Raw genomic sequence first — 25,714 nt, forward strand, 5'->3', positions numbered from 1 at the left:
AATTGCACATATATGTATATATATGCACTTGTAATATATATAAGCTATATATATAGAAAAGCTATACATATAAGCTATATAGATAAGCTCTCTATATAGAAGCTCTCTCCATATATGCTATAAATAAAGCTTCATTCCTTACCTTCCAGCTGAGTTAGTCTGGGTGAATTCCTAACAACTGCGTGTGTATGAGATAACTCCCAAACCTGTACACAGCTCCAGACCATCTTCCACCTTGCCAGAATAATGACAGAAAGTCAGACTTGTTGACGCATTTTATTGTGAGATGGGGAGTCTGGTAAAAAACTAGAAAATGACCATGATGTAACAAGGAACTTAAAAATGAAGTTTCAGGTTTGTAACATACATACATGAATACAGGAACAAATTGGCACAAAAATGTTAAAGGTTGTTCCCAACACTGTTTCATAAGATTATTCTAATTTGGCTTACTAAGGAAATGAGAGTTTTATGGTTAGACTAATCTCTTAATAAAACTGCAGAGCATCATGCTATTAGTCACACAGTGAAATTCAAAATTTAAGAGCTTTTATATTAAAAACTGGGTAAAGGTAAAATGAAATTGATTGCAATTGTAAAATTAATACATTCCCATTTTAATTCTTCTGTTCTACAGTCCAAGGCAAGTATAAATGTTAACATAACACTGTTAAATCAAATCTCAATGCAAGAGAACCGATTGCATCTCTACTTTAAATCTTATCAACTTTCCAAATTTTCATACTAAAATATATTATTGTATTAATACAAACTACAGTATTATACACTACACTGTGTAATAAATAAAGAAATATAAAAATAAGACACATAAATATAAAAGTTTTCTAAAACTAAAAAGGTACATATGTCAGTAAGAAGGGTATTAATACTGCCAGGTTTGAAGACATACAGTACAAAATGTTGCACAGATCTATAAACTAAAAGAAATAAAATAATACTGATAGGTAAAAATCAGCTAACATTGTTAATAAATGGGGTCCATAATAACTAACATTTGAAAATACTTATGAGCCAGATAACATGTCATGTATGTGTCTGAAATCAAAAGGAAACCCATAAAGCAATAAAGCAGATTAGAAAATTTCCCTTGTAATGATTGTAGAGAAATTCTGCAGGTCAGGTGTTAACCCCAAAATACCACCAAACAATTAAATAATGAGAGATACCCAGTGTTCTTACTTCTCTGATGGCTGAGTGTTTTTGTCCCCATGATTCCTTTAGAACTCGGATACAAATCAACAAATGCTAGTTATTGTAGGCCACATATTGGATAAAAGGCTGCTTCCAGCCTTGGTAATACTGATAAATGGCACTTACAGCACACAGGTCTTGCATAAGGCCAAAGGAGATACAAAGCTTCATATCATATCCTTCATATGGTTACTACATACTCCAAACACAATTACAAACACTGATTTTGACGACTTTGCTGTCCTTACCACTGTTAGTCCCTGCAATCAGAACTCAACGACAATCTCTTCAACTACATTTTTATCACATGAGTAAGAAACTCCAGTTCTTCTATCATCTGCTTTCTTAAGGCTAACAATACACTTTAAATGATAATATGCTCTACTACAACACCTAATGTCATAAACTGCTACCCGCCAGGCTGAATTTAACCAAGGCAGCCAAGCACTGTTTGCAACTGCATTACAGGTTTCTGCAAAAGGGAATTTTGTAGTGCAGAAGTTCTCACATTTTTGAAAACATAAGAAAATACTGAAGTGGATTTAGGAAACGTTTTACCATTTAAAGAAAAAAAAAAAAAAAAAAAAAAATCAATCACATAAATCTCTCCCAATTGTACAGCTTCAAAATGAACCAACTTAAGCATGAAAATTAATACTGATAAACCAAACGACGCCAGATGCTCGTCTCAATAAATCAGATTTCCTACAACCTGTGAAATCTTTGCTTCCAGAGTCACTGTATTTTGTTTTTTCTAATCTGCTTCATGTTACAAACTTGTTCCTAACTTTGAAAACTGTGTGAAAAATTACTAAGTTTGAGGTTCAGGCACACCTGGATTTCTTTTTTTCTTTTTTTTTTTTTTTTGTTTGTTTTTTTTTTTTCTTCTTTTTTCTTTTTTTTACATATATATTTTTTTTTTTTACACAGTAGTGAACAGAAATCACAGTATGCAGGCTACTGCGTTTCCATGAAAAGCATGTATAATATAGAACCAACTTCATTCCCAACTTCCTTATTTTTGTTTCTTTGTTGTTTTTTTTTTTTTTTTCCTTATAGAAAAAAAAAACAGAAAGGATCATTTAAGCTTTATTTGTTTTTCTCTTCTGGCACCTGCCCGTTATTCTGTACCACCTCTGGGTCTGCATCGCTTGCTTCATTTACAGCTTCCTCATTCTTGTTACCTTCGGTTTTCCCTTCTTCTTCTTCTTCCTCTTCCTCTTCGTCCTCTCCTTCTTGTAGTTTCCTACATTCTTTTTCTTCCTGAAGTCCTTCTATCTCTTTTTCCTCCTCCTCCTCTTCCTCTTTTTCACTGTCTTCCTCTTCTTCCCTGGTTAAACTCTCTCTCTCATCCGAGTCAATCTGCGAGGGAGATGTCCTGGCACCAGCATGCTCGTTGGTGAGGACCTCCTGGCCTGTCTCCTCCTGCTCCGTGCTGTCGCGCTCCTCTGCCTCTCTTTTGCAGTAGGAGTAGCGATGATTCATGTGCTGAGAGTAAGACCCCGAGTGTGAAAACCGCTTTCCACACTTGTCACATTGGTAGGGCTTCTCCCCAGAGTGCAGTCGCATGTGTTCGATCAAATGGTGTTTGTGTTTGAAGGCCTTTTTGCAGATCCCACACTCGTGAGGCCTTTTACCTGCAAAACAAAGCACCAGCAGTTGGGCAGCTGAAGCTGTACACAATCCACACTGCTGCTTTCATCGCAGAATGGCGCTGGTGAACCTACTACCAAGAATTAATCATTCTGTTTAACAAGACTCAGGCACTGCCAGCCTCAGTTTCTCACAGAATCACACAATTAACCAGGCTGGAAAAGACCTTCGAGATCAGAGTCCAACCTATCACCTAACACCTTCTAATTAACCAAACCACGGCACTAAGTGCCTCATGCAGTCTCCTTTTAAACACCTCCAGGGATGATGACTCCACCACCTCCCCGGGCAGCCCATCCCAATGCCAATCTCTCTTCTGGGAGGAAAGTTAAGCATGAGAGTGGTGAGAGCCTGGAATGGGCTGCTCAGGGAGGTGGTTGAGGCGCCATCCCTGGATGTGTTTGAGGCTAGGCTGGATGAGGCCATGGGCAGCCAGGCCTAGGCTAGGGTGTCCCTGACCATGGTAGAGGGGCTGCCCTGGTGCAGCTTGAGGCTGTGTCCTCTTGTTCTGTCAGTGGGTGCCTGGCAGAAGAGACCAACACCCACCTGGCTACAACCTCTCTTCAGGTAATTGTAGACAGCAATGAGGTCTGCCCTGAGCCTCCTCTTCTGCAGGCTGCACACCCCCAGCGCCCTCAGCCTCTCCTCACAGGGCTGTGCTCCAGGCCCCTCACCAGCCTTGGTGCCCTTCTCTGGACATGTTCAAGCATCTTAAATTGAGGGGCCCAGATCTGGAGCCTCATCTCAGCCCAAAGGCAAGGATGCATTGTCACAACGATGAGGCTTAACTCATTAAGGTTTTTAGAGCAATGGATCACAGAAGGACAAACAGATTCTCAGGTCTAAATTTTAGCACAAAATAAGTAAAAATATAAATTAGAAAAGACTTTTTTTCCCTTGTATTAAACATTATTCTGGCTCAAAACCATTTAAACCTTTCTATATTGATAGAGTAACTAATTCCACAAAGTTTTTATGTTGGTTTTTTTTGTGAACCAAGGAAGGTAAAAGGAAAATAATTGTAAAATCTAGGTTGGCACAGGCCTTATATGCAAAACTTGCTGAGTGCCTTTATTAACAAGAAAAATCTGCTTTATTACACTTAGTTCTCTTTCTGCCCTGTCTTCTAGCTTTCCACTTTGTTGCCTTGTTTTTAGAGCCTCTTATAAACGTAGCAGGAGCCTAATACTGTTATTTTGATTTCATCACTCCAAGCTGTTACACAGAATAACTTTGTAGAGTCTTAACCCAGACATGAAAAGACAGAGACAAGAAGACAGCAGTTTTGCGGTCCCAGTACACAGATGATCAATGCCTCCATGTCGGCTTATGCCAAACAAGCAGTGAGGTGACAGATGTTCCCTCTTGCCAAGTAACAAACGATGGAATGAGAGGAAATAGCCTCAAATTGTGCCAGGGGAGGTTTAGATTGGATATTAGGAAAGATTCCTTCACTGGAAGAGATGCCAAGCATTGGAACAGGTTACCCAGGGAAGTGGTTGAGTCACCTTAGAGACATGGGTTAGTTCACAGTATCACAGTATCATCAGGGTTGGAAGACTTAGCAGTGTTAACAGTTGGCCATGATGATCTTAAGGGTCTTTTCCAACCTAAAAGGTCCTGTGACTCTGGGCATTGCTCTTAAGTAGAATGAAAACAACTGTGGCTTGAGAAAGAGCCTCAGGACAGGAAAGGTATGAAAACAGACTGTTCTTTAACAATTAGACCTTGAGAAACTGGATCAAATGGTAAAGGCAAAAGGGAATAGTTTGTCTTTTTAATTCCATCTAGGAGAAGAAATAAACACATTAATGTGCAGAAACAAAGTCTAGGCACCTAAACAATGAAGAAAGGAAAAGGATTTTTTTGAAGACATCACAGAAGAAATGAGAGAGTTATTAAATAGACCACAGACACCAGAACTGGAGCCAAAAGGAACAAATATGAGAAATTAAAACAAAGAAGCCAAAAGGGTGTTCTTTTGGAGTTTGAGTCCATGCCTAAGGAATGGCTGCTAAAACATTTCAGATCATTGCAAATGTGGCTGAATCTGCAAATCCCTCACTCTAGAGAGATGCACTGCCTTTCATGTAAAGTGTCCCACACAGAACACAACCCTTTCCCTTCATTTATGGCTCCAATTTGTAACCAGGTGAGGTAAATCTGAATATATCCTTGACCACAGGTCGTGGCTGGCAAATGACTGTGCATGAGGCAGATGGAATAAACTCTTTTTTTTCTGTTCAGGGTTTAGGTCTTACAGATGAAAAGGAACACAGAATTGCAGTTGTGTTACACTGATAAACAACACCACAGCATTGCAAACAAAGCTGAGCACAGGCTACTGCACTTCCCTACACGTTCAGAAAACTCGATTCCAGTTGAGATTATCACTTACACACTACCAAAGAAGCAATGATCTGAATCTGCTTTTCCTAGTACCTACCTGTGTGTTCATACTTATGTCTCAACAATGAGCTGCTCTTCTGGAATATTTTGTCACACAAATCACATGCATACATCCCATTTTCTGTCTTTCTCATCTTTTTCTTTGGGGGCGTTGAATCAGAATCATTTTGATCTTCTACATTCGATACTCCTTCTGAGCTAGTGTCTTGCCTTTCATCCTTAAGAAAAATCATGAAAGAGGTTGAGTTCAATAAAAAAAGACACTGATGCAGCACACAATTTATGAAAGTAAGCTGAAGCTGCACTGTTAGTCGATTCCATAAACAAACAAAACTGTTTAGACTTACACAGCAAAAAAAACCTGCAAGTAATAAAGATCTTTTGCTGCATGGCTCTGCTTTGCAATCCCTGCCACCATACAGATGCAGAATTCTCACTGGGGCTGACTTCATTCAGATCCAAATCTGACTGTTGGCCAAGTCTAAGCTACACTGAGCCATCACATTTTAAGGTCCCTAAAATGAAGGTAGCATTAGGAAGGAAAAGAAGATTACAGAGAAATGAAGTGAGCAAATTTGGCATCTAACTGCATTCACACTAACATTTGTCACCCACATTTTGCTACCCTGTGGATCAGGTGGAAGTCAAGGCTGTGTTTTTTGATGAAGTTTTCACACAAAGCTACTTAAGTTCCTGTTTGAGTTTGCATATTTGACTGTCCTCTTCCTCATCAAATGAGCACAAGCATTGCTGAACACAAGCTTTGGGGAACTTCAAATGACTCACTAGCAAAAAGTTAAAGCCACCCTAACTGTTGTCTATTTCCAAGCATTCCAAGGGCTGAAGCTCAGCTGTAAAGAAGCCCAGCACTTACTGCTGCTTTCAGCAGTATCACTACAGACAGACTTCAGTTATTGTATATCAAATCTGAACATAAAATTGGGCAAGCTAGCTTCCTCAAATATTGTGTCGCTCAAAGTTCACTACATAAACAAACTTGTAACTCTTCAATACTCTTCAGACTCCAGCATTACAGCTGCCTGCTTAAAATGCTAAAGAGCCAGCTTCTAAGACTGAATTAGAAATGCTCAGTCTTTACAGGAGCCACTTTTCTGTGCTGCTCTGTCCCTAGCTCAGCACACACAGCTCCTTCTCAGGACTGACTTTGATTAGATCACATCTGGACAAGCCCAGGGAAAAACAAGGCAGGATACAGGACTGACAGATGAAGAAGATAAATACCTGCCCCACTTTCAACTGAGAACACATCTGAATTTTGTTTAAATACCATTATGGTGCAGGACAAATCCAGCTGCTCTGCAAGTCAGGAAAGCAGAGCACCGTGAAGGGAGCAGCTACAAGTTCCAAAGAGTTTATTTGCTGGACGTGGGGAAAGAGGAGACACAGAGCCAGCAAGAAACATAAGCTGTGGTCTTCAGTTGCTTTGTGAGCTGGAGAATTTGACTGCCTCTAAAACACTGAGCACTGACAACCTAGAAGACACTTCTGAATGACTCTGATGAAGAACTGATCTGTCCATGCACAGAATTAGATAGTTGCTGTCAGCCCAGACTTAAGCTGCCTGAGCTAACTGGTCTTGTAGGGGACTTTAGAGTAACATCACCTACCCATCACCAATGATGAATAAACCAAATAGCTCACATTTACACTTTTATTGGGTTTATCTGGACAGTTTGCTGTTAGCTCAGCATGGCTGCAGAGCAAAGGCATCCTACACTGGAAGGCATCATCCTATCATTGTGAAGCAGAATTCACCAAGTGTTGGATTGTTCACCCACTAATGATTCTATGATCTTCAAGGTCACTCCCAACCCAAACCAGGCAACCTGGACTAAAGCTGGTCTTCACAGCACTAAGAGTTGAAACCAGATGATCTTCAAGGTCCCTTCCAACCCAAACCAGGTTGTGATTCTATGATTTTAGGCTCACACGCTCTCTAAAACCTGGACTAAAGCTGTTCTTCAGCACTAAGGGGTGGAACTAGATGATCTTCAAGGTCCCTCCCGACCCAAAGCAGGATGTGACTCTACACAACACACAGGAACACAGGGACCACAGTACCTGATTTCCATTGGCTTGGGTCTGTTTTGGTGGCAGTTCTTGAACCGCAGGACTAACTGTAGTAGAGTATGTATAAGCGACCTGTGGAATCAAAATGGTTTGCTTATTGGCAGCAAGAGCTCTCAAGCATGGGACACTGTTCTGGTCAGCAATGGCAACTATTGTAGGTAGCTGGGCAGTGACTGTAGGTATAGCAATATTTATGGGATTGGCACTTGGTGGGATAACATTTACAATAGGATCAGAGTCTGTAACACTGTTGTCCTTTTGTGGTTCTTTTTTTACACAAGTTAAGTTCAAAGGTTCTTCTTGGACAGAATAAACACTGTTCTGGTAAACACTAGTTATGGTGGATCTCTCCAACAGCTCTCCCTGTTGCTTTGGTAGCGAAAGGTCAAGAGGTTCCATTTGTGGCTCTTCTTGTACACCCTCTGCCTTGCACGTGTAACCCTGTGGATTTCGGGCTGAGGAAAGGTTGAGTGGCGATGGGGATGGCGTGCTGCTGCGTGAGCTGTTTAGAGCTGACTCCCTTGGCAAAGTCTCAGATTTCACTGTACTGACAGGATTTTGGGGGTTGGCTGTGCTGTTCTGGGGCTCGCTGACCTTTGTAGTCGCTGCCTGACCGTCGTTATCTGCAGGGCTGCTTAGCTTGACTTGTTCGGGAGAAGATGGTCCAGAAGACTGCACAGAAATTTGTCCAGCTTGCATTTTTTCAAACCACTTTTTTACCACATCCAGGGGTAAGTTCACTGAATCTGCAATTTTTGACAGCTCTTCTGCACTGGGTTGTGCATTTAATGCATAATAGGCTTTTAGGAGCGATAAAAGGTTCTTCAAGGGTGGCTGCCCAGGAGACAAGTTGCTCTCCCCAGTTTCTGATGGGACAGGAGAGTTGGGCTTCTCAGCCTCTGTTCCACTGGGCTGAGGGAGCTGAGGAGGATTTTTTGTTTCATAGTGCTTTAGTTCTTGAAGTGCATTAAGATCTCCTGGACAATCATCACACAGAAGACAAGTGCTATCGTTGGTCTCTCCTTCACAGTTCTTATCCTTCTCAGACTTCACTGTAAGATCTTCTGGCAATTTCTCGTTTTTGCAACTGTTTGCAGGAACAGAGTTTTCTTTTTTTAGGTTTTGGGGAACAACCTGAAGTTGACTTGGCTGCTCCAAGCTGTAGTTGATGATAATTTTGGTTGTCCCATCCTGGTCAACCAAAGGAAGACTGATAGCTGAAATGAGGGAATGGCCAGCTTGCTGTAGGGATGCATTGCTGATCGTTTCTTGTTCTTTGGACGCAAGGTTAGCATGATTGTTTTCCAATACCTGCCTTATTACATTACCATCCACTGCCACTTTCAGTACATTTTGAATGTCACTTAAGTTGATGCTTATGGGAGACACCAGACCTACTGTTGGTAGAACAACAGCTTGCACCACACCCTGAGGAGAACTGGTTGCCTGCAATGGGCTACCACCACTAAAAACCCCATTCTGCAAAGGGGTCGAACAATTAATTCCTGAAGCGACCACTATGGGCTTGAATTCATAATCCACAGGTTCAGTTTTAATTTGGTTAACAGGAAGTTGCTCTTGCAAGGGCTTATTCTCTATCTTTTGCCGTATCTGTGGTCTTGCTGGGCTACCTGGAGATGCAGAAAGGGAAGGGGAGGAGCACTGAGACGTCTTCAGCCCTGACCGGGCTCGACCATTCACAGGCAGCAAACCAATACACTTCTTACTGCTTATGTGTGAACTGTATGAACCAGAATGGGAAAAACGTTTCTTGCAGTTTGGGCACTCGTATGGCTTCTCTCCTAAAGACAGGGGGAGCAAAAAAAAAAGAGAGAAAAGGCATATGCCGGACTTTACTGCAGCACAACTTCATTGAGCAATAGTGACTAGCAAAGAATGCATCAAAATGAGCCCTCAAAAAAACCCTAGGCAAAACCCAACCAAACCCCCCTAGCCTACACAGTGAATTGAGCAGTAATGAAGTCATCTATAAATCTGAACTTAGGGTCCTTTAATAAGCTTGTGATCCACTGACAGGCATAGGATGAAGCCCATATGTTCATGCCATGTTGCTGTCTACATTTCCCATAAAGGAGCCTCTATGTGATACTTGCAGATTTCATTAAGCTCCAGCGAGTTGTACCACTGCTAACTTTAGTATCACTGCTAACTTCAGAAGCTGCAAAAACTACTTCAAAACAAAAAAATAATTAGAATCTGATTAACTAAAAAACAAATGGCACAAAATAGACTCATATAAGGAGCTATGGAGGTGTTCAAGGCCAGGTTGGATGAGACCTTGAGCGACCTGTTCTAGTGGGAGGTGTCCCTGCCTTTGGTGGAGGAGGGGGTTGGAACTGGACGATCTTTGAGGTCCCTTCGAACCTAAACCATTCTATGATTAGTGTTTTAAACATAGACTTACAAGACTTCTATTACATCAAAGCTACAGAGAGCAGAAGTGGCAACGCGAGCACACGGTTCAGCGCTGGGTTTATTTACCACTGTGGATCCGTAGGTGCTCCTTTAGGTGATGTTTGTATTTAAAAGCTTTCCCGCATTCAGTGCACTTGAACTTTCGATTACTGCCGGACTGCGTCACATGCCTCTGCAAGAAAGAGTTGGTCATGATTGCAGAGGGCAGCACAGCACCCAGGGAAAGCATCTTGCATTTTTCACAGCGTACCACAGCAAGCCCAACACAAAACCCCGACAGAATCAATCACGATTTGAAGAGGCTGAAGGTGCTAAGTGTTACGCATGGAACAGAAACCAATTAGAAGTCAGGCTGAAACTGAACCCTGCCTATCTGCTGAAGAAATCTGACAGAGTGAAAACAAAATTAAAACAACCCCAAAACATACTCGTCCTTTCTCCAGCCTGGGCAGGAAGGGGCCTCTAGAGGTCATCTAGTCCAGCCCACGCCCAGTCATCAGGGACATCGCCTCTGGACCAGGTCACCCAGGGCCCCACCAAGCCTCACCTTTAGTGTTATCAGGGAAGGGGCCTCAGTCAGCTCCCTGGGCAACCTGTTCCAGTGCTCCATCACTCTCACAGTAAAGAACTTGTTCCTAATAAGAAACTTGATCTTGTGGTATTGAGGGCAGAAGCCCTACGAGGAGAGGCTGAGGGAGCTGGGATTGGTTAGCCTGGAGAAGAGGAGGCTCGGGGGTGACCTTATTGCTGTCTACAACTACCTGAGGGGTGGTTGTGGCCAGGAGGAGGTTGCTCTCTTCTCTCAGGTGGCCAGCACCAGAACAAGAGGACACAACCTCAGGCTGTGCCAGGGGAAATTTAGGCTCGAGGTGAGGAGAAAGTTCTTCACTGAGAGTCACTGGACACTGGAATGGGCTGCCCGGGGAGGTGGTGGAGTCGCCGTCCCTGGGGCAGTTCAAGGCAAGATTGGACGTGGCACTTGGTGCCATGGTCTAGCCTTGAGCTCTGTGGTAAATTGTTGGACTTGATGATCTGTGAGGTCTCTTCCAACCCTGATGATACTGTGATACTGTGACATGGGTTAGCAGTGACTTGCTAGAGTTAGCAAATGGCTGGACTGGATGATCTTGGAGGTCTTTTCCAGCCAAAGCAATTCTGTAATTCTAACTTCAGCTGCAGTGTGCACTGGAATGTTCTGTCAGTAGCAAGTTCTGGGATGCACGCTAATGCTACTTGTGAAAGCAAAAAAAACTCAAGAGAAACCCCAAGCCCACCACCCACAGAGTATGTCACACAGGAGAGAGAGAAACATGAAAGCTCCTAAAAGCCTGTTGAAAGTTTAATCAGTTGACTTGATTTTTCCATTTACATGCTTCCAAGTGCTTACTGTTGGCCTTGGATTTCTCTATGTAATGATGCCATGGGATTGCTCAAGAGAAGATGGCTCAGTGACAACAAAGGCACTCTCCAGATACAAAAAATTCTCAAAATGAATGCAAAAAACCTAAATGAAGCCGAATGACAATGTGGAGGGATCTCTCAATTTCACAACACTCTGGATCAATGGGCAGAGGCCAATGGGATGAGATTTAACAAGGCCAAGTGCAGGGTTCTACACTTTGGCCACAACAACCCCAAGCTGCACTACAGGCTGGGGACAGAGTAGCTGAGAGCAGTCAGGCAGAGAGGGACCTGGGGGTACTGGTAGAGAGTAGCTGAACATGAGCCAGCAGTGTGCTCAGGTGGCCAGGAGAGCCAATGGCATCCTGGACGGTATCAGGAACAGTGTGGCCAGCAGGATAAGGGAGGTTCTTCTGCCCCTGTACTCAACACTGGTCAGACCACACCTTGAGTGCTGTGTCCAGTTCTGGGCTCCTCAATTCAAGAGAGATGTTGAGATACTGGAATGTGTCCAGAGAAGTGCAACAAAGCTGATAAGGGGCCTGGAACACAGCCCTTTGAGGAGAGGCTGAGGGAGCCGGGGGTGTGCAGCCTGGAGAAGAGAAGGCTCAGGGCAGACCTCATTGCTGTCTACAACTACTTGAAGGGAGGCTGTAGCCAGGTGGGGTTGGTCTCTGCTTCCAGGAAACCAGAAACAGAATGAGGGGACACAGTCTCATGTTGTGCCAGTTGGGAGGAAGTTGTTGCCAGAGAGAGTGATTTGCATTGTAATGGGCTGCCCAGGGAGGTGGTGGAGTTGCTATCCCTGGCGGTGTTCAAGCAAAGACTGGATGAGGCACTCAGTGCCATGGGCTAGTTGACTGGATAGGGCTGGGTGCTAGGTTGGACTGGATGAGTTCAGAGGTCTCTTCCAACCTGGCTGATTCTATGAACATCAAACCCCTCCCCTACCTGCACTGAAGATTAAGAATGGTGATTCTGCCACATTGCTCTGGTAAGACCTCGCCTGGAGTACTACATCCAGCTCTGTAACCCTCAGCACAGGAGGGACATGTACCTGATGGAGTAGGTCTAAAGGAGGACCACCAAGATGATAGGGGGGCTGAAGCACCTCTGCTATGAAGACAGGCTGAAGGAGCTGAGCTTGTTCAGCTTGGAGAAGAGAAGGCTCCAGGGAGATCTAATAGCAGCTTGCCAGTAACTGAAGTGAGCTACAAGAAGGCTGCAGAGGGACTGCTTGCAAAGACCTGCAGTGATGGAGTGAGGGGCAATGGTTTGAAATGAGAGACAAGGAGATTGAGATTGGATGTTAGGAACAAGTTCTTTAGCATGTGGGTGGCAGAACAGTGGAACAGGTGCCCAGGGATGTTGTTGAGGCTCCATCCCTGGAGATATCCAGTGGGCCTCTGAGCAACCTGCTCTAGCAGAGGATGTACCTGCTGACTGCAGGGAGGCTGGACTGGATGATGGCTGGAGGTGCCTTCCAACCCCTAGCGTTCTGTGATTCGGTGTGATTCTGTAAAGTGTGCTGGAGAGCTGCTGCACCTCTCTCTGTTCTGCAGCAGTGCTGGGAGCAGACGCTCATCCAGTGCTGAGGTTATTCCCTGAGTGTAGACACAGCAGCTGGGAGCCAAGATCAGTGTGGGAGAAACAAGGATGAACAAAAAGGCAGGATGCTGTTAGTGCTCTGACTTACGCCTTTAGATCAGAAGAACTCACAGCCGTGCAGTGTGCTGGATAAGTCTGAGCATTCTGCTCTGAGATGTGCTGCCCAAATTATCAACCCTCCTTGTTCAACACCTTGTCCTCCTTTGTAGGATACAAATGTTAACAGAAGACAAACTGAAACGAGGTAATGCAAATTGCTTCCAAGTACTCGAATATGGTGGTTCCCCTGGGATAAGCATTTGGTTAAGCTGCAGTTTTCACTTTGCAGCAGGTACTGCTTCCATTTCTCCTCGGGATGGGCTCCTTCCCACCTCCTGCTAAGCTCTGCAGTGAGGTCTCCACTCTGACTTATCCTGATTAGCACTTGACTCTTATTGCCAGGTTTGTCAGCTGTCTTTTGCTAGCCCGCACAGCTTTTCAGCTTTAACTGCCTCTTGAAGATGATCTGGATGATTGTGCCTGACTCTCTGCATTTCACTTTAATGATCCAACTTCAATGAGTCTGGAGGACCATGTCAGGATTTACTTAAGCCTGCAGAGAATCAGTTACTACTGTTTGACTTGAGATTATACAAGTCAAAGGATCTCAGCATATATACAGCTACTGCAGATGCTGGACTACATAAATATTCATACCAATCATCAGTGCATGTATTCAATCTGTCAGAAAAGTTTCTGCTCCAGTCTTTAAAATTCAATCTTCTGTGTCCGAGGCATGGAAGCCCACAGTTCTCTTATCACATTTTTAATGAGTTTTCCTGTTTTCCTGGTCATAGCTATAAGCTGATTTGAACTTTCTGCCAAGCAGTGTCTCTACCCATTTCACCTTACCTACTTGTAATTCTGTATTCCACTTTCCTGCTGACTGTCCTAAACTTACCTTTTTTTAAATAAACCTGGAACATCCTCAGAGCTACTCTCCAGGACCTTCTTTAAAACTAAGCAATCACAACTTTTCTCTTATCTCCAATACTCTCTGCCCTTCCTTTTCTGAGATTGAAATACTTTTTCCCGTCTCAGTCCTGTTAAATCCATGCTTTTTTGTGCCTCTGGTGTGTGATTTATTTTTTAATGCACTGTGCAAAGCTGCTCTTTTCTGCTCATTAAAGAATTAATCACAGCACTCCAAGAACACTCCACTGCATTGCTGTGAGGAGTCAAGAAGACACACCAGCATTAACACCTGTAACAGAACCACAGGACCTTCCCCAGTGATGAGATGAAGGCAAATCACATCCTGAGCTACATCAAAAGAAGTGTGGCCAGCAAGTGAGAGAGTTGATTCTGACACTTTGCTCTGATGAGACCTCACCTGGAGTCCTGTGTCCAGCTCTGGAGACCTCAACACAAGAGAGACAGGGACCTGCTAGAGAAGGTCCAGAGAAGGACCACCAGGATGATACCGAGGGCTGGAGCACCTCTCCCAGGAACAGAGGGTGAAAGACTGGGGCTGTTCAGCCTGAAGAGAAAGCTCCAGGGAGACCTTATAGCAGCATTTCACAATACCTGAGGGCCACAGGAAGCTGGGGAATGACTGTTTAGAAGGGCTTGTAGCAATAGGATGAGGGGCAAAGGCTTTGAACTGGAGTAGGGTAGATTTAGGCTGGACATTAAGAGAAGTTCTTTATAATTGGAGCAGGAAAACACTGGGACAGATTGCTGAGGGACATGGTCGAGGCCCCATCCACGCAGACATTCATGATCAGACTTGCTGTGGTCCTGCGCAGCCTAATCTAGTTGGAGGTGCCCCTGCTGACTGCATGGGATTAGATAAGGTGGCCTTTAAGGGTCCCTTCCAACCCAATGCAACCTGTGAATCTGAGATGACTAAGAAGGTGTTTCAGGGAGCCATGCCCTCAGATCAGTCCATCAGCCAGAGAAAACTAGCTCAGAATATCTGTAGTCATTTTTTGGTGCTTCATTTAGTACTGAAACCTTTTGGTTTATGCAGAAATTATTTGTATCTTGTCTTACAGCATAGACTGTATTTAAAAAACTGTCACACAGTTTGAGCAGATGAATCAACACAATGGTTTGTTTCTTAAGGGCAGCAATGGATACACTAAATTTGGAATTAGCTAAACAGTATTTAAGAAAGAAAAATGTAAGCATTTCACTGAAGAGCTGAGATTAGATCTGAGTCAGTTTTTATGTCATGTTAGCCAACAAACAGAAAAGAAAACACAAATGCAATAAAGCATTTCTGAAAAGCAGAACTTATGCTGCCTAGATGAATGGAAGCACAGGAAATCTGATCTCACCCTTTGATTGCCATGGAAAAAGCCTGACTTCAACAGCCTACGCAAGTGCACGCTGCAGGAGCGAGCCCTCGGCACACCCTGACGCGAGCAGTTCACTCGCTCCGCGCGTTTCTGCACGCAGCAAACCCCAGCCTTGCTGCAGAGGACAGCACCTCCCGAACTCAAATGGCACTTACCTGATCCCTTCCTGATTTGTGTGATGTCATGTGGCGGTCGAGCTGCGTCCTGTAGGCGAAGGTGTAACTGCACAAGGAGCAACTGAAGTTGTCCTCGTTCTTCTCGTGGCGGTACTTGATGTGCTCCTTCAGCGAGGTGAAGCGCTTGTAGCCTCGGTCACAGTACGGGCAGGTGAGCAGCTGGGAAAACGCATCAGGTGTTCCTGCACGGGGGGCAACACACCAGGCTTACACATGGCTAAGTGCCAGCCTGACTACATCACAGGTCACAGAACGGCCTAGGTTGGAAGGGACCTCAGAGGTCATCTACTCCAACTTCTCTGCCATGAGCAAGGATGCCTTTCAACTAGACTTGGCTGCCCAGGGCCTCATCCAACCTGGCCTTAAACACCCCCAGGGAGAAGGCAGCCACAACCACTCTGGAAAGCCTATCCCAGCATCTCACCACCCTCACACTGAAGGACTTTTTGCTAAACTTCAGTCTAAGCCTACTCTCCTTCGGCTTCAAACCATTCCCCCTTGTCCTGTCTCTAGACCCCCTTACGGAAAGTCTTCCTCCTGCCCTCCTATCAGATCCTTTCAGGTATTGATCTTCCCAGAGTCTTTTCTTCTTCAGGCTGAACAGTCCCAGCTCCCTCACCCTATCCTCACAGCAGAGGTGCTCCAGTCCTTCAATCATCTTTGTGGCCCTCCTCTGGACTCGCTCCAAAAGCTCTGTGTCCTGAGAGGAGGTTTATAAGAAAGATGGGGACTGATTTTTAACTCCAGTTACATGAAGCTATCACTCAGGTATCCATACAACTGAATCCCAGTGCACATCTTGTTCCACAAAATCAAGTAGTAATGTTTTTTATGTCATGATCCCATCCTCTTGTAATGACTTAACCAAGATTATTTCCCCCCCCAAGTCACATGTGTCTGTATTGCTGTCTCCTACAACACAACAGAATGCAACTAGCAGTTAGTACAAGTTATTTCCTCAGAGCTAAGCTGCTGGTCTATTTACCATTTTCATCCTGACCACTAGCTTCTGGTGTGCCTTGTCTCTGGTCCTCCTCAGGTGCTTCAGGATAGATAACAGCTGTATCTTCTTGTTGAAGGAATTCCTCAACATTAGGGTCGTGGTTTTGTTCATTTTCTGCATCAGAATCACATTCATCTTCTTTTACTAGGAGTGAAAAATACATACAAGATAGGAAATGAGCAGCCTCCAAATCAGCCTCTAACTGAGGATTTCAAAACCCTTTATAAATACCAGCACAGACCAAACACTGTAAGATGTAGGAACATGGCAAGGTTTAAAAGACAGAACCAGTGGAATAACAACATTCAAAAATTTGGCTAAAACTGCAGTTTACCTCTTCAGCTCAGTGCATTTTTATCGTTTTAGATTTAGCTGTTCCCTTCAGCACCCCTAAAAATCATCCATGCAACTTTACTGATGACTTAGCCCTCATATAGAATCATAGAGTCAACCAGGTTGGAAGAGACCTCCAAGGTCATCCAGTCCAACCTAGCACCCAGCCCTATCCAATCAACTAGACCATGGCACTAAGTGCATCATCCAGGCTTTGCTTGAACACCTCCAGGGATGGCACCAATCACTTTCTGTCGGAAGAATTTCCTCCTAACATCCAGCCTAGATCTCCCAAATGGCACAATTTGAGACTGTGTCCTCTTGTTCTGTTGCTGGTTGTCTGGGAGAAGAGACTGATCCCCACCTGGCTACAACCTCCCTTCAGGTAGTTGTAGAGTGCAATGAGGTCTGCCCTGAACCTCCTCTTCTCCAGGATAAATACCCCCAGCTCCCTCAGCCTCCTCAAAGGGCTGTGCTCCAGGCCCCTCACCAGCTTCATTGCACTTCTCTGGACACGTTCCAGTACCTCAACATCTCTTTTGAATTGAGGAGCCCAGAACTGGACACAGCACTCAAGGTGTGGCCTGAGCAGTGCTGAGCACAGGGGCAGAATAACCTCCCTTGTCCTGCTGGCCACACTCTTCCTGAGCCAGCCAGGATGCCACTGGCTCTCTTGGCCACCTGGGCACACTGCTGGCTCAGTTCAGCTACTATCTACCAGTACCCCCAGGTCCCTTTCTTCCTGGCTGCTCTCCAACCACTCGGTCCCCAGTCTGTACTGCAGCTTGGGGTTGTTGTGGCCAAAGTGTAGAACTCTGCACTTGGCCTTGTTAAATCTCATCCCATTGGCCTCTGCCCACCCATCCAGCCTGTCAAGGTCTCTCTGCAGGGCTCTCCTACCTTCCAACAGATCCACACCTGCTCCTAGCTTGGTGTCTTCTGCAAACTTACCGATGCTGGACTCAATCCCCTCATCCAGCCCTATCCAATCAACTATCTCTTTCGAAGGCCAGCTTACCATCTTGGCTCCTCTTTGCAAAAGTAATTTTGTTGCTTTCAAAACATAGTTTTTCATGTCATTTAAGACTTGTTTATAAGAATAAGCCCAAAAGGTATTTAAACTCTGAATAACAAGCTGGCTGCCTGAAAAGCAGCAAATGAACCGTGAGTGGTTTGTTCTCCACTGCTGGGAACAGTTCAGATCTAGTTAACATCCTTTCAACATTTCCACTGAAAATGTGAGAAAATAATCAATGACAGAATAATCAATTAAAGATTTTACTGAGCATTTGTACAACAAATATTAGGGTACTAAATATTTGCCCAAAGAAATTGTTCAGAGTTTACTTTTACCATGGTGGAATTGTGGCAGTTTCAATCCAGCCTCACCCCCCACCCACGACGCCAGGCTGTGAGAGCTCTTTGCCTGCAGCACACTACATCATGACAGATCCTCTCCACTATTAATAATGTGAAGCATATTTTTAACAAGAAGGAGAAATTTTATGATTCACCTCTCCCTGTGAAGTCACACACTCAATGTGCAACGTGACACAATCTTTTTGTGACATGAGGCAGTCTGTCACATACATAAGGTAGTTCTTCATACTTGCTGGAGAGATCTGACTTTATAGCATCTAAAATGAATGTGTGGATCTGTAGTTTAAAATATATCAACATTCAGGGTTATATGGTTGCTGTTGGAATACTGTGTCCAGTTTTGGGCTCCCCAGTTCAAGAGAGACTGGGATCTGCTGGAGATTTCAACGGAGTGCTATGAGAAGGGGTCTTGAACATTTATCCTAGGAGGAAAAGACTGAGAGCCCTGAAGATGTTTAGTCTGGAGATGAGAAGGCTGAGAGGGGACCTGATCAATGTCTGTAAATACCTGAGGGGTGGGTGTCAAGATGGAGTTGCCAGGCTCTTTTCTGTGGTGCCAAGTGATATTTCAAGGAACAATGGGTACAAGCTAGAACACAGGAGGTTCCTCCTCAACACAAGAAGACACTTCTTATGGTGAGAGTGATAAAGACCTAGAGCAGGATGTTTAGACAGCATGTGGAGTCTCTTGCTCTGGAGACTTTCAAAATCCACCTGAATGTGTTCCTGTGTGACTTGCCCTGGCTAATCCTGCTTTGGCAAGGAGGTTGGACTCGATGATCTTGGAAGGTCCCTCCCAACCCCTACCATTCTGTGAAGTAAGGCTCACCTTGGTAATATCTACCAGATAGTATAAAGGGCATTAAACTATCAGCCTAAGAAATGACAACATGCTTTTTATTTGGCTCTGAAACCGTAGTAGACATTTTATATTGCCTTTTGTAGAACTAGTACAAACAGAAGAGTTAACAGTATTGTGGTCCTGCTCTGGCAGGGGCATTGGACTCGATGATCTCTTTCGATCCCTTCCAACGCCTGCCATCCTGTGTATCCTCCTGATCCTGTATTACCTTACTTTGATATATTCCTTATTAATTTAAATCATTATCTATTGTACTCTATACAACTACCCCTAAGAGCAGTGCTATCCCTTGTTTTCTCTCAGAGGAACAATGGTGTGGTGCTGCTGGGGCTAGCACTACTGTGAGAAGGCTGCTCTGAGTCACTGCCAGCTACATCTCCCCACTTGGGGCAGCCAGGAGTCCAGACTTACTCTTCCTTAGCTAAAGTACTGCTCATAGCTGTGCTAGTTCAAGGCAAATTGGAATATTTTAATGAGAGGAATTAGATTATGGGCTGTAAAAAGAAAACAATGGTGACATTACTTCACTCATAGGCTTGCTGAGATGTATAAAAACAAGGACACAAACATAGATAAGACAGTGTCAGTGTGTGTCTCTGTCAGAGTCAGTGTTTGTGCTTTTCTCCCTGGGCTTTTGCTGTGTAACCCAATTAATTCTGCTTCTAACCCCCCTTGCCAACCTTCCAAACTCATCTTGCACATAAGGCATATTCTGGGATAAGGTAGAGGGGTGGAAAGAAGGTGGAAGGGTGGTTGGGAGCCCCTCCTGGAGACTCTGATTTCTGGGAGGAGTACTGTGTTTCAGTATTATTTTTATCTTGTTTATAACTGTACATATAGCTATAAGTAACTGTAATATATTGTAAATATCTGCTTGTATATTGTGCCAAACTGTAAATATAAAGCTTCAATCCTTAAATTCCAGCTTGGCTGAGTCTAGTCTGGGTGATTTCATAAGAGGTGGGGGGCAGATAACTCCCAGAGCACCACAATAATGCAAGACCTCTAGTGTGGAAGAGAAGGCATTTTATAAAGACAGGTGGGAGAATTTCAAAACTCAAAAGCATTTTATGAATAAGGAACTCAGATTAACAAATACCTGTACATCCAACTTCATCTGTCTGAGCTTCAGGCCCCAGGATTTCCTTTGTTTCCTTCCCAGCTGAAATAGTACATTTCACAAAAAGGACATTTAATATTTAAAAGCACACTCTGCACAACAACATCAAAAACTTCATACACATAACAAAAACTTAATGTTGGAGTCATTTCTTCAGCATTCTTTCCCACCTATGCATTGTTTAGAAGAACTGCATTCAGACACCATGTTATTTCCACAGTATGGATTGCACAGTATTGCACAAGGAAGAATCCAGGGGGACTTCAGAGCTGCCTTTCAGTACATGAACGGGTCCTACAGGAAGGCTGCAGAGGGACTTTTCATAAGGGTGTCTAGAGACAGGACAAGGGGGAATGGTTTGAAGCTGAAGGAGAGTAGGCTTAGACTGGAGTTTAGCAAAAAGTTCTTCAGTGTGAGGGTGGTGAGACTCCGGGATAGGCTTTCCAAAGTGGTTGTGGCTGCCTCCTCCTGGGGGTGTTTCAGGCCAAGTTGGATGAGGCCCTGGGCAGCCAAGTCTAGTTGAGAGGCATCCTTGTCAGTGGCAGGGAGGTTGGAATAGATTATCTCTGAGGTTACTTCCAACCTGAGCCATTTTACTATTCAATGATATTCCATAAAGAAACAAAATCTTAAGATGAAGCAATACTAAACACTAACCATTATTTGATGAGATGTAAAGACAGGGACAGCATTTCAGGATAGCAGAGTCTAACAAAGCAAATACATTGACAGTACTGCCTCCAATTAGCAGTTTTAAGAAATGATTGCTAATTTGCTGCTCATGCCTGCAAACAGCCATCTAATATGTCCTCTTTCTTGTAAATTGTCTAGAAACCACTTAAGGGGCTGTGACAGCTTAAACAAACAAGGATTTTAAACACATGCTCCCCACCAGACCAGCTGTGCAGTACAACAACATTTCACCTACCAAGTCCAATATGCAATATGAGTTTGCTGCTATCAGAAATCTACACAACTAAGACTGTGGAGCCCACCTGCCTCTAAAACTCCACCAGCTCCTGCTCAGCTGCAGCGTCCAAGGATGGAGTATGGAAGTTTTGCCTCACTGCAGGTTGCTGGTTTAAATCCATAAACAGATCATGTTGTTCTCAGCTTACATTTATTGGGTAGCCTGGGCTGGGAAGGTCCTACTGGAGAAGCCACTGTGGAAATTCCTGAAGGTCCCTGGCTTAAGGCAGGCATGCATAGGAAAGTTGTGTTTTCTGTTTCTCTCCTTTACCAGTAGTTTGCTCAGCTAATGTGTGTGAAATTAAAGCATGACTTCATAGTTTTATCATGGAAAAGTTTCAGAGCTACGCTGCAGAAAAACACTCTTAGATATGGCAGGTGGTTAAACTACACACCTGCAGGGATGGCGACTCCACCACCTCCCTGGGCAGCCCATTCCAATGCCAATCACTCTCTCTGGCAAGAATTTCCTCCTAACATCCAGCCTTGGCCTCCCCTGGCACAACTTCAGACTGTGTCTCCTCGTTCTTTTGCTGTTTGTTTGGGAGAAGAGACCAACCCCACCTGGCTACAGCCTCCCTTCAGGTAGTTGTAGACAGCAATGAGATCACTCCCGAGTCTTCTCTCCTCCAGGCTGCACACCCCCAGCTCCTTCAGCCTCTCTTCATAGGGTTTGTGCTCCAGGCCTCTCACCAGCTTTGTCATCCTTCTCTGAACATGTTCCAATACCTCAACATCTCTCTTGAACTGAGGAGCCCAGAACTGGACACAGGACTCAAGGTGTGGCCTGACCAATGCTGAGTATAGGGGAAGAATAACCTCCCCTGTCCTACTGGCCACACTGTTCCTGATACTAGGTGATAGGTGGGACTTGATGATCTTGGAGGTCTCTTCTATGATACACTACTGCTATAAGCTGAAATGGCAACTACTATACTTCTGTTTACCTTACTGCACTCTATTTCAGCGCAAGGAAAAATCCTTTGGTTTAGCTTGTCAAACCCCCAGAAGGGACCATTTTTTTTTTTAATTACAGGAGAAGTCAATTTCTCCTTTATCTGGATGATGATAAACTCCAGGAGAACTCCAAGTCCTCAGACAATACCAGCTTCTACAAAGGAAACAAACCTAAACCTGTTGGTTCAGTCTACTTTGCTAAAATCCCTCAGACCCAAAATACCTGCAGATAGTCATGAACAAGAAATATGCTTACAGGGATGCTGTAACTCTTAAACCTTGCTTATATCTTCAATGGCACCTAACCCCCCCACAAAAATCTGCATTTTATTGGTCAATACTGGATTGTGAACTGGTTATATTTTTTGCCTCCTGTTCCTAAAGCCTTGGTTTGGAATGTGCAAGAATGGATGGCTGCATCCAGTGCAAAGTGAAATCCAACATTTAATTTCTTAAAGCCAATCAGGATGCAAACCCACTGTTTTTCCTTTGGAAAGGGTTACTGATTTTTCTCCAGTATGAAACAGGCTCTATGGAAGAAGGGGAAATATCAGTAAGTTATTACTCATGGTAATTCAAATTACAGTGTCTCTAGAAAATTCTATTGGCTTCAGTACAAATAAAAGCTATGCTTCCCAAGGGAATGCAAGGAATTTATGGCATTATAGATTAATCTCAGTGAAGTGATAAACTCTCTCAATTCTAATAATAATAACCTCTCTTTGGTACTGTCTCTTCCCAGTATCTACAAGAGGAGTATAAGTCAGGGAGGAGCCCTGTTCCACAGGGGGTGATCTCTAATACTGCAGGCATAATTAATCACTTGAAAAGTGTTAAGTGGAGCTCCATCTTTATAGCCAGGCATGGTCCACACACAAAGGCAACTGTAATCTGACCCTCAGAAGCCCAATTACAGCTGCTGGGAAGCAAGGGAAAGGGATGTGATGATGGAAGAACAGATCTTAAGACACCGTTCCACCAAGCAGAAGTCACAGCTCTGAAATCTGAGCTACCTGCTTACATACAGGTCTCCATGAATAGCATCTAGGGCATGAATATCCATCTTGGCATTACATCTGGACATACCAGATAACTGTAAAACATGTTCTTGGGCTTCTGTACCTCCTCACTGCTTATGAGCAGCTTCTTAGCGATATGGTGTGACTTCCTAGGGGTAAATGTTAATGGTTTTTAGATGACAGGCAATGACATGTACTAACAATTAACACATATGACACAGCCACTGTGTCACAGGCTGACCAAAAAACCACACTGCATGGGTAGCACTAGGCAAAATGGCAATTGTGACTGTACACAGAAAGACAAAACTTCACTGACATTTCCATTGCAGAGAAAGGTATCAACATCAAAACCCATCAAAAGAGTTTCCAATTTCAATTCTTTAAAGCTGTTTTTCTGATATGCATGAAGCAAGCACCACTTACAGCTTACAACACTGCCTGCCTGTTTGCTTCTGGGAGTAAAAGCTGCAGCTGAAAGATGTCACACTTCTGCTGCCTTCCTCCCAAACCAAACGAATGCAAAAGAGTGCAGCAACCTTTCTCAGCAGCCCAGCACACCGGGAGAACAAAACCCTTATGGCACACAGGCTTGGCCTTGGCTTTGGAGGTACAGGAATTATGTGCGTTAGAGGAATTGTCTGAGTTGAAGGAATTTGAGTAAAAAGAATTTTGTGAGTTGAAGGAATTTTGTGAGTTAAAGGAATTTTTTTACTTAGGATTTTGTGAGTTGAAGGAACTTTGTGAGTTGAAGGGATTTTGACTTAAAGGAATTTGATGAGTTGAGGGAGTTTTTTGGCTTAAAATAATTTTGAGTTGAAGGATTTTTTTGGCTCAAAGGAATTTTTTGAGTTAAGGGAACTGAGTTGAAAGAATTTTGTGAGATGAAGGAATTTTGTGAGTTAGAGGAACTGAGTTGAAGGAATTTTGTGAGTTAGAGGAACTGAGTTGAAGGAATTTTGTGAGTTAGAGGAATTTTGTGAGTTAAAGGAACTGAGTTGAAGGAATTTTGTGAGTTAGAGGAATTTTGTGTGTTAAAGGAACTGAGTTGAAGGAATTTTGTGAGTTAAAGGAACTCTGTGAGTTGTGGGAAGAGCTTAAAGAGAAAACATAACTTCATTCATTTTTAAAGGTTATTTCAAGGTCTAGATGATTTTTTCCCAACTTCTCAAAGGCATTTCTTAGTTCCGAGTCTGAGATCTCTACATCTGCTAAATCCTTCTAATAGATAATAATGCTTTTGAAGTGTGTTTATACAGTGAGTAAGTGCAACTTCTACTTTTGAATTGGAGGGTAGGTTTTACTATAAACTAGAGCAACCTCCCCCTGACCACTGTACTACAGAATCACTGCACACATGCACGCTGGCAGACTGCCAACACGGTGTGCAGGATACACGTGGTGTACTTTGTCAAGCCCTTTTGAGAGTGTTTCAGTTGAACTTCTTGAGATACACACCTTATACTTAACACACCTGTTCCAAAGGCCATCTAGAACTTCGGTTAGAATGACTGGAAACGGAAGGAAAGCAATCTGATGCAGAAATCTTGTGTGTGGTGTTTCTATTCTTGGCCACTGGTGGTCAGAATGCGTGAAACACTCATTCTCTTGGGTTCAGCTAAACCCAGTGTGCTAGTTTGAGCCTAGCTGGGATATTTTGGTGAGAAGAATTAGATTATAGGTTGTGAGAAGGAAACAATGCTGATGCCTACTGCACTCAGGCTTGCAGAGATGTATAAAAACAAGAACATAAACATAGATAATGCAGCTTGCTCTCTGGCTTTGGGCTGCATTTCTCTCTGTAACCTGCTGTCTGACTAATCTGTCTGCTGCTTAATTCCCCTGGCTGATCTTCCAAACTCACCTTGAACCATAAGGCAAAGTCTGGGGTAAGGTAGAGGTGGGGGAAGAAGGTGGAAAGGTGGTTGGGAGCTCCTCCTGGGGACTCTGGTTTCTGGGAGGGCTGCTGTGTTTCTGTATTACATTTTTAACTTGTGTACCAAGGCACTTACAGTGCTGCTTCAGCAATGAAACACAAACTTACTCAAGCTGTTGTACTTCTAAAAACCCTGTTATTTTCCTTCTGAAAATAATCACCAGTGCTGGGTATGATATTAGTGTTGCACAGACACTACCCCATCATCACTCCCTGCATGAGAAAGATCATGCATCCAACACCCTCTCTGTCTACATTTCTAATGTGCAACTAAGAGCAGTGCACAGATATGTAGAATGGTTTGGATGATGACTTTCAGCTCACATCTTTCATTCTAGGAAAGGTATCAATGTAAATGCAACTCCACCACAGCAAATCAAAGCTCCATAAAACTTCCACAGGACAGTTATTACTGAATACTGCAACCAGTTTTGGTATCCCCATTATAAGGAGGACTCGGAACTCTTGGAGCAAATCCAGAGGAGGGCCGTAAGGATGACTGAAAGGCTGGAGCACCTCTGCTGCAAGGATAGGCTGAGAGAGCTGGGGTTGTTCAGGCTCCAAGAGGACCCTACAGCTGCCTTCCAATATCTGAAGGGATCCTACAGGAAAGCTGAAGAGAGACTTTTTATAAAGGTGTCTAGCAATAGGATGAGGGGGAAGGGTTTTAAGCTGCAAGAGAGTAGGTTTAGTCTGGATCTTAGGAAGAAGTTCCTCAGTAGGAGGGTAGTGAAACTCTGGAATAGGTTGCCTAGAGTAGTTATGGATGCCTCCTCCCTGGAGGCATTCAAGGCCAGACAGGATGAC

The 25,714-nt window shown here is 43.8% G+C and overlaps 1 protein-coding gene across 3 annotated transcripts in view; it reads right to left on the bottom strand.

Annotated features, from left to right (window-relative positions):
• Window positions 1–260: 260 nt before the first annotated feature.
• The window catches only part of ZEB1 (zinc finger E-box binding homeobox 1), a 102,830-nt gene continuing 77,376 nt past the window's right edge, over window positions 261–25,714 (bottom strand). For all 3 annotated transcript variants that reach the window (XM_064162636.1, XM_064162635.1, XM_064162637.1), the window contains exons 3-9: window positions 20,006–20,068; window positions 16,314–16,475; window positions 15,308–15,510; window positions 9,868–9,973; window positions 7,357–9,167; window positions 5,312–5,492; window positions 261–2,849 (exon numbers count right to left, since the gene is read on the bottom strand). In XM_064162636.1, coding sequence (XP_064018706.1) covers window positions 2,302–2,849; window positions 5,312–5,492; window positions 7,357–9,167; window positions 9,868–9,973; window positions 15,308–15,510; window positions 16,314–16,475; window positions 20,006–20,068 — 3,074 coding nt within the window. In that variant the 3' untranslated portion in view covers window positions 261–2,301. The remainder of the gene's footprint in view (window positions 2,850–5,311; window positions 5,493–7,356; window positions 9,168–9,867; window positions 9,974–15,307; window positions 15,511–16,313; window positions 16,476–20,005; window positions 20,069–25,714) is intronic.

This window comes from Pogoniulus pusillus, chromosome 23 (assembly GCF_015220805.1).
Source record: "Pogoniulus pusillus isolate bPogPus1 chromosome 23, bPogPus1.pri, whole genome shotgun sequence".
In the NCBI taxonomy this organism is placed as follows: Eukaryota; Metazoa; Chordata; class Aves; order Piciformes; family Lybiidae; genus Pogoniulus; species Pogoniulus pusillus.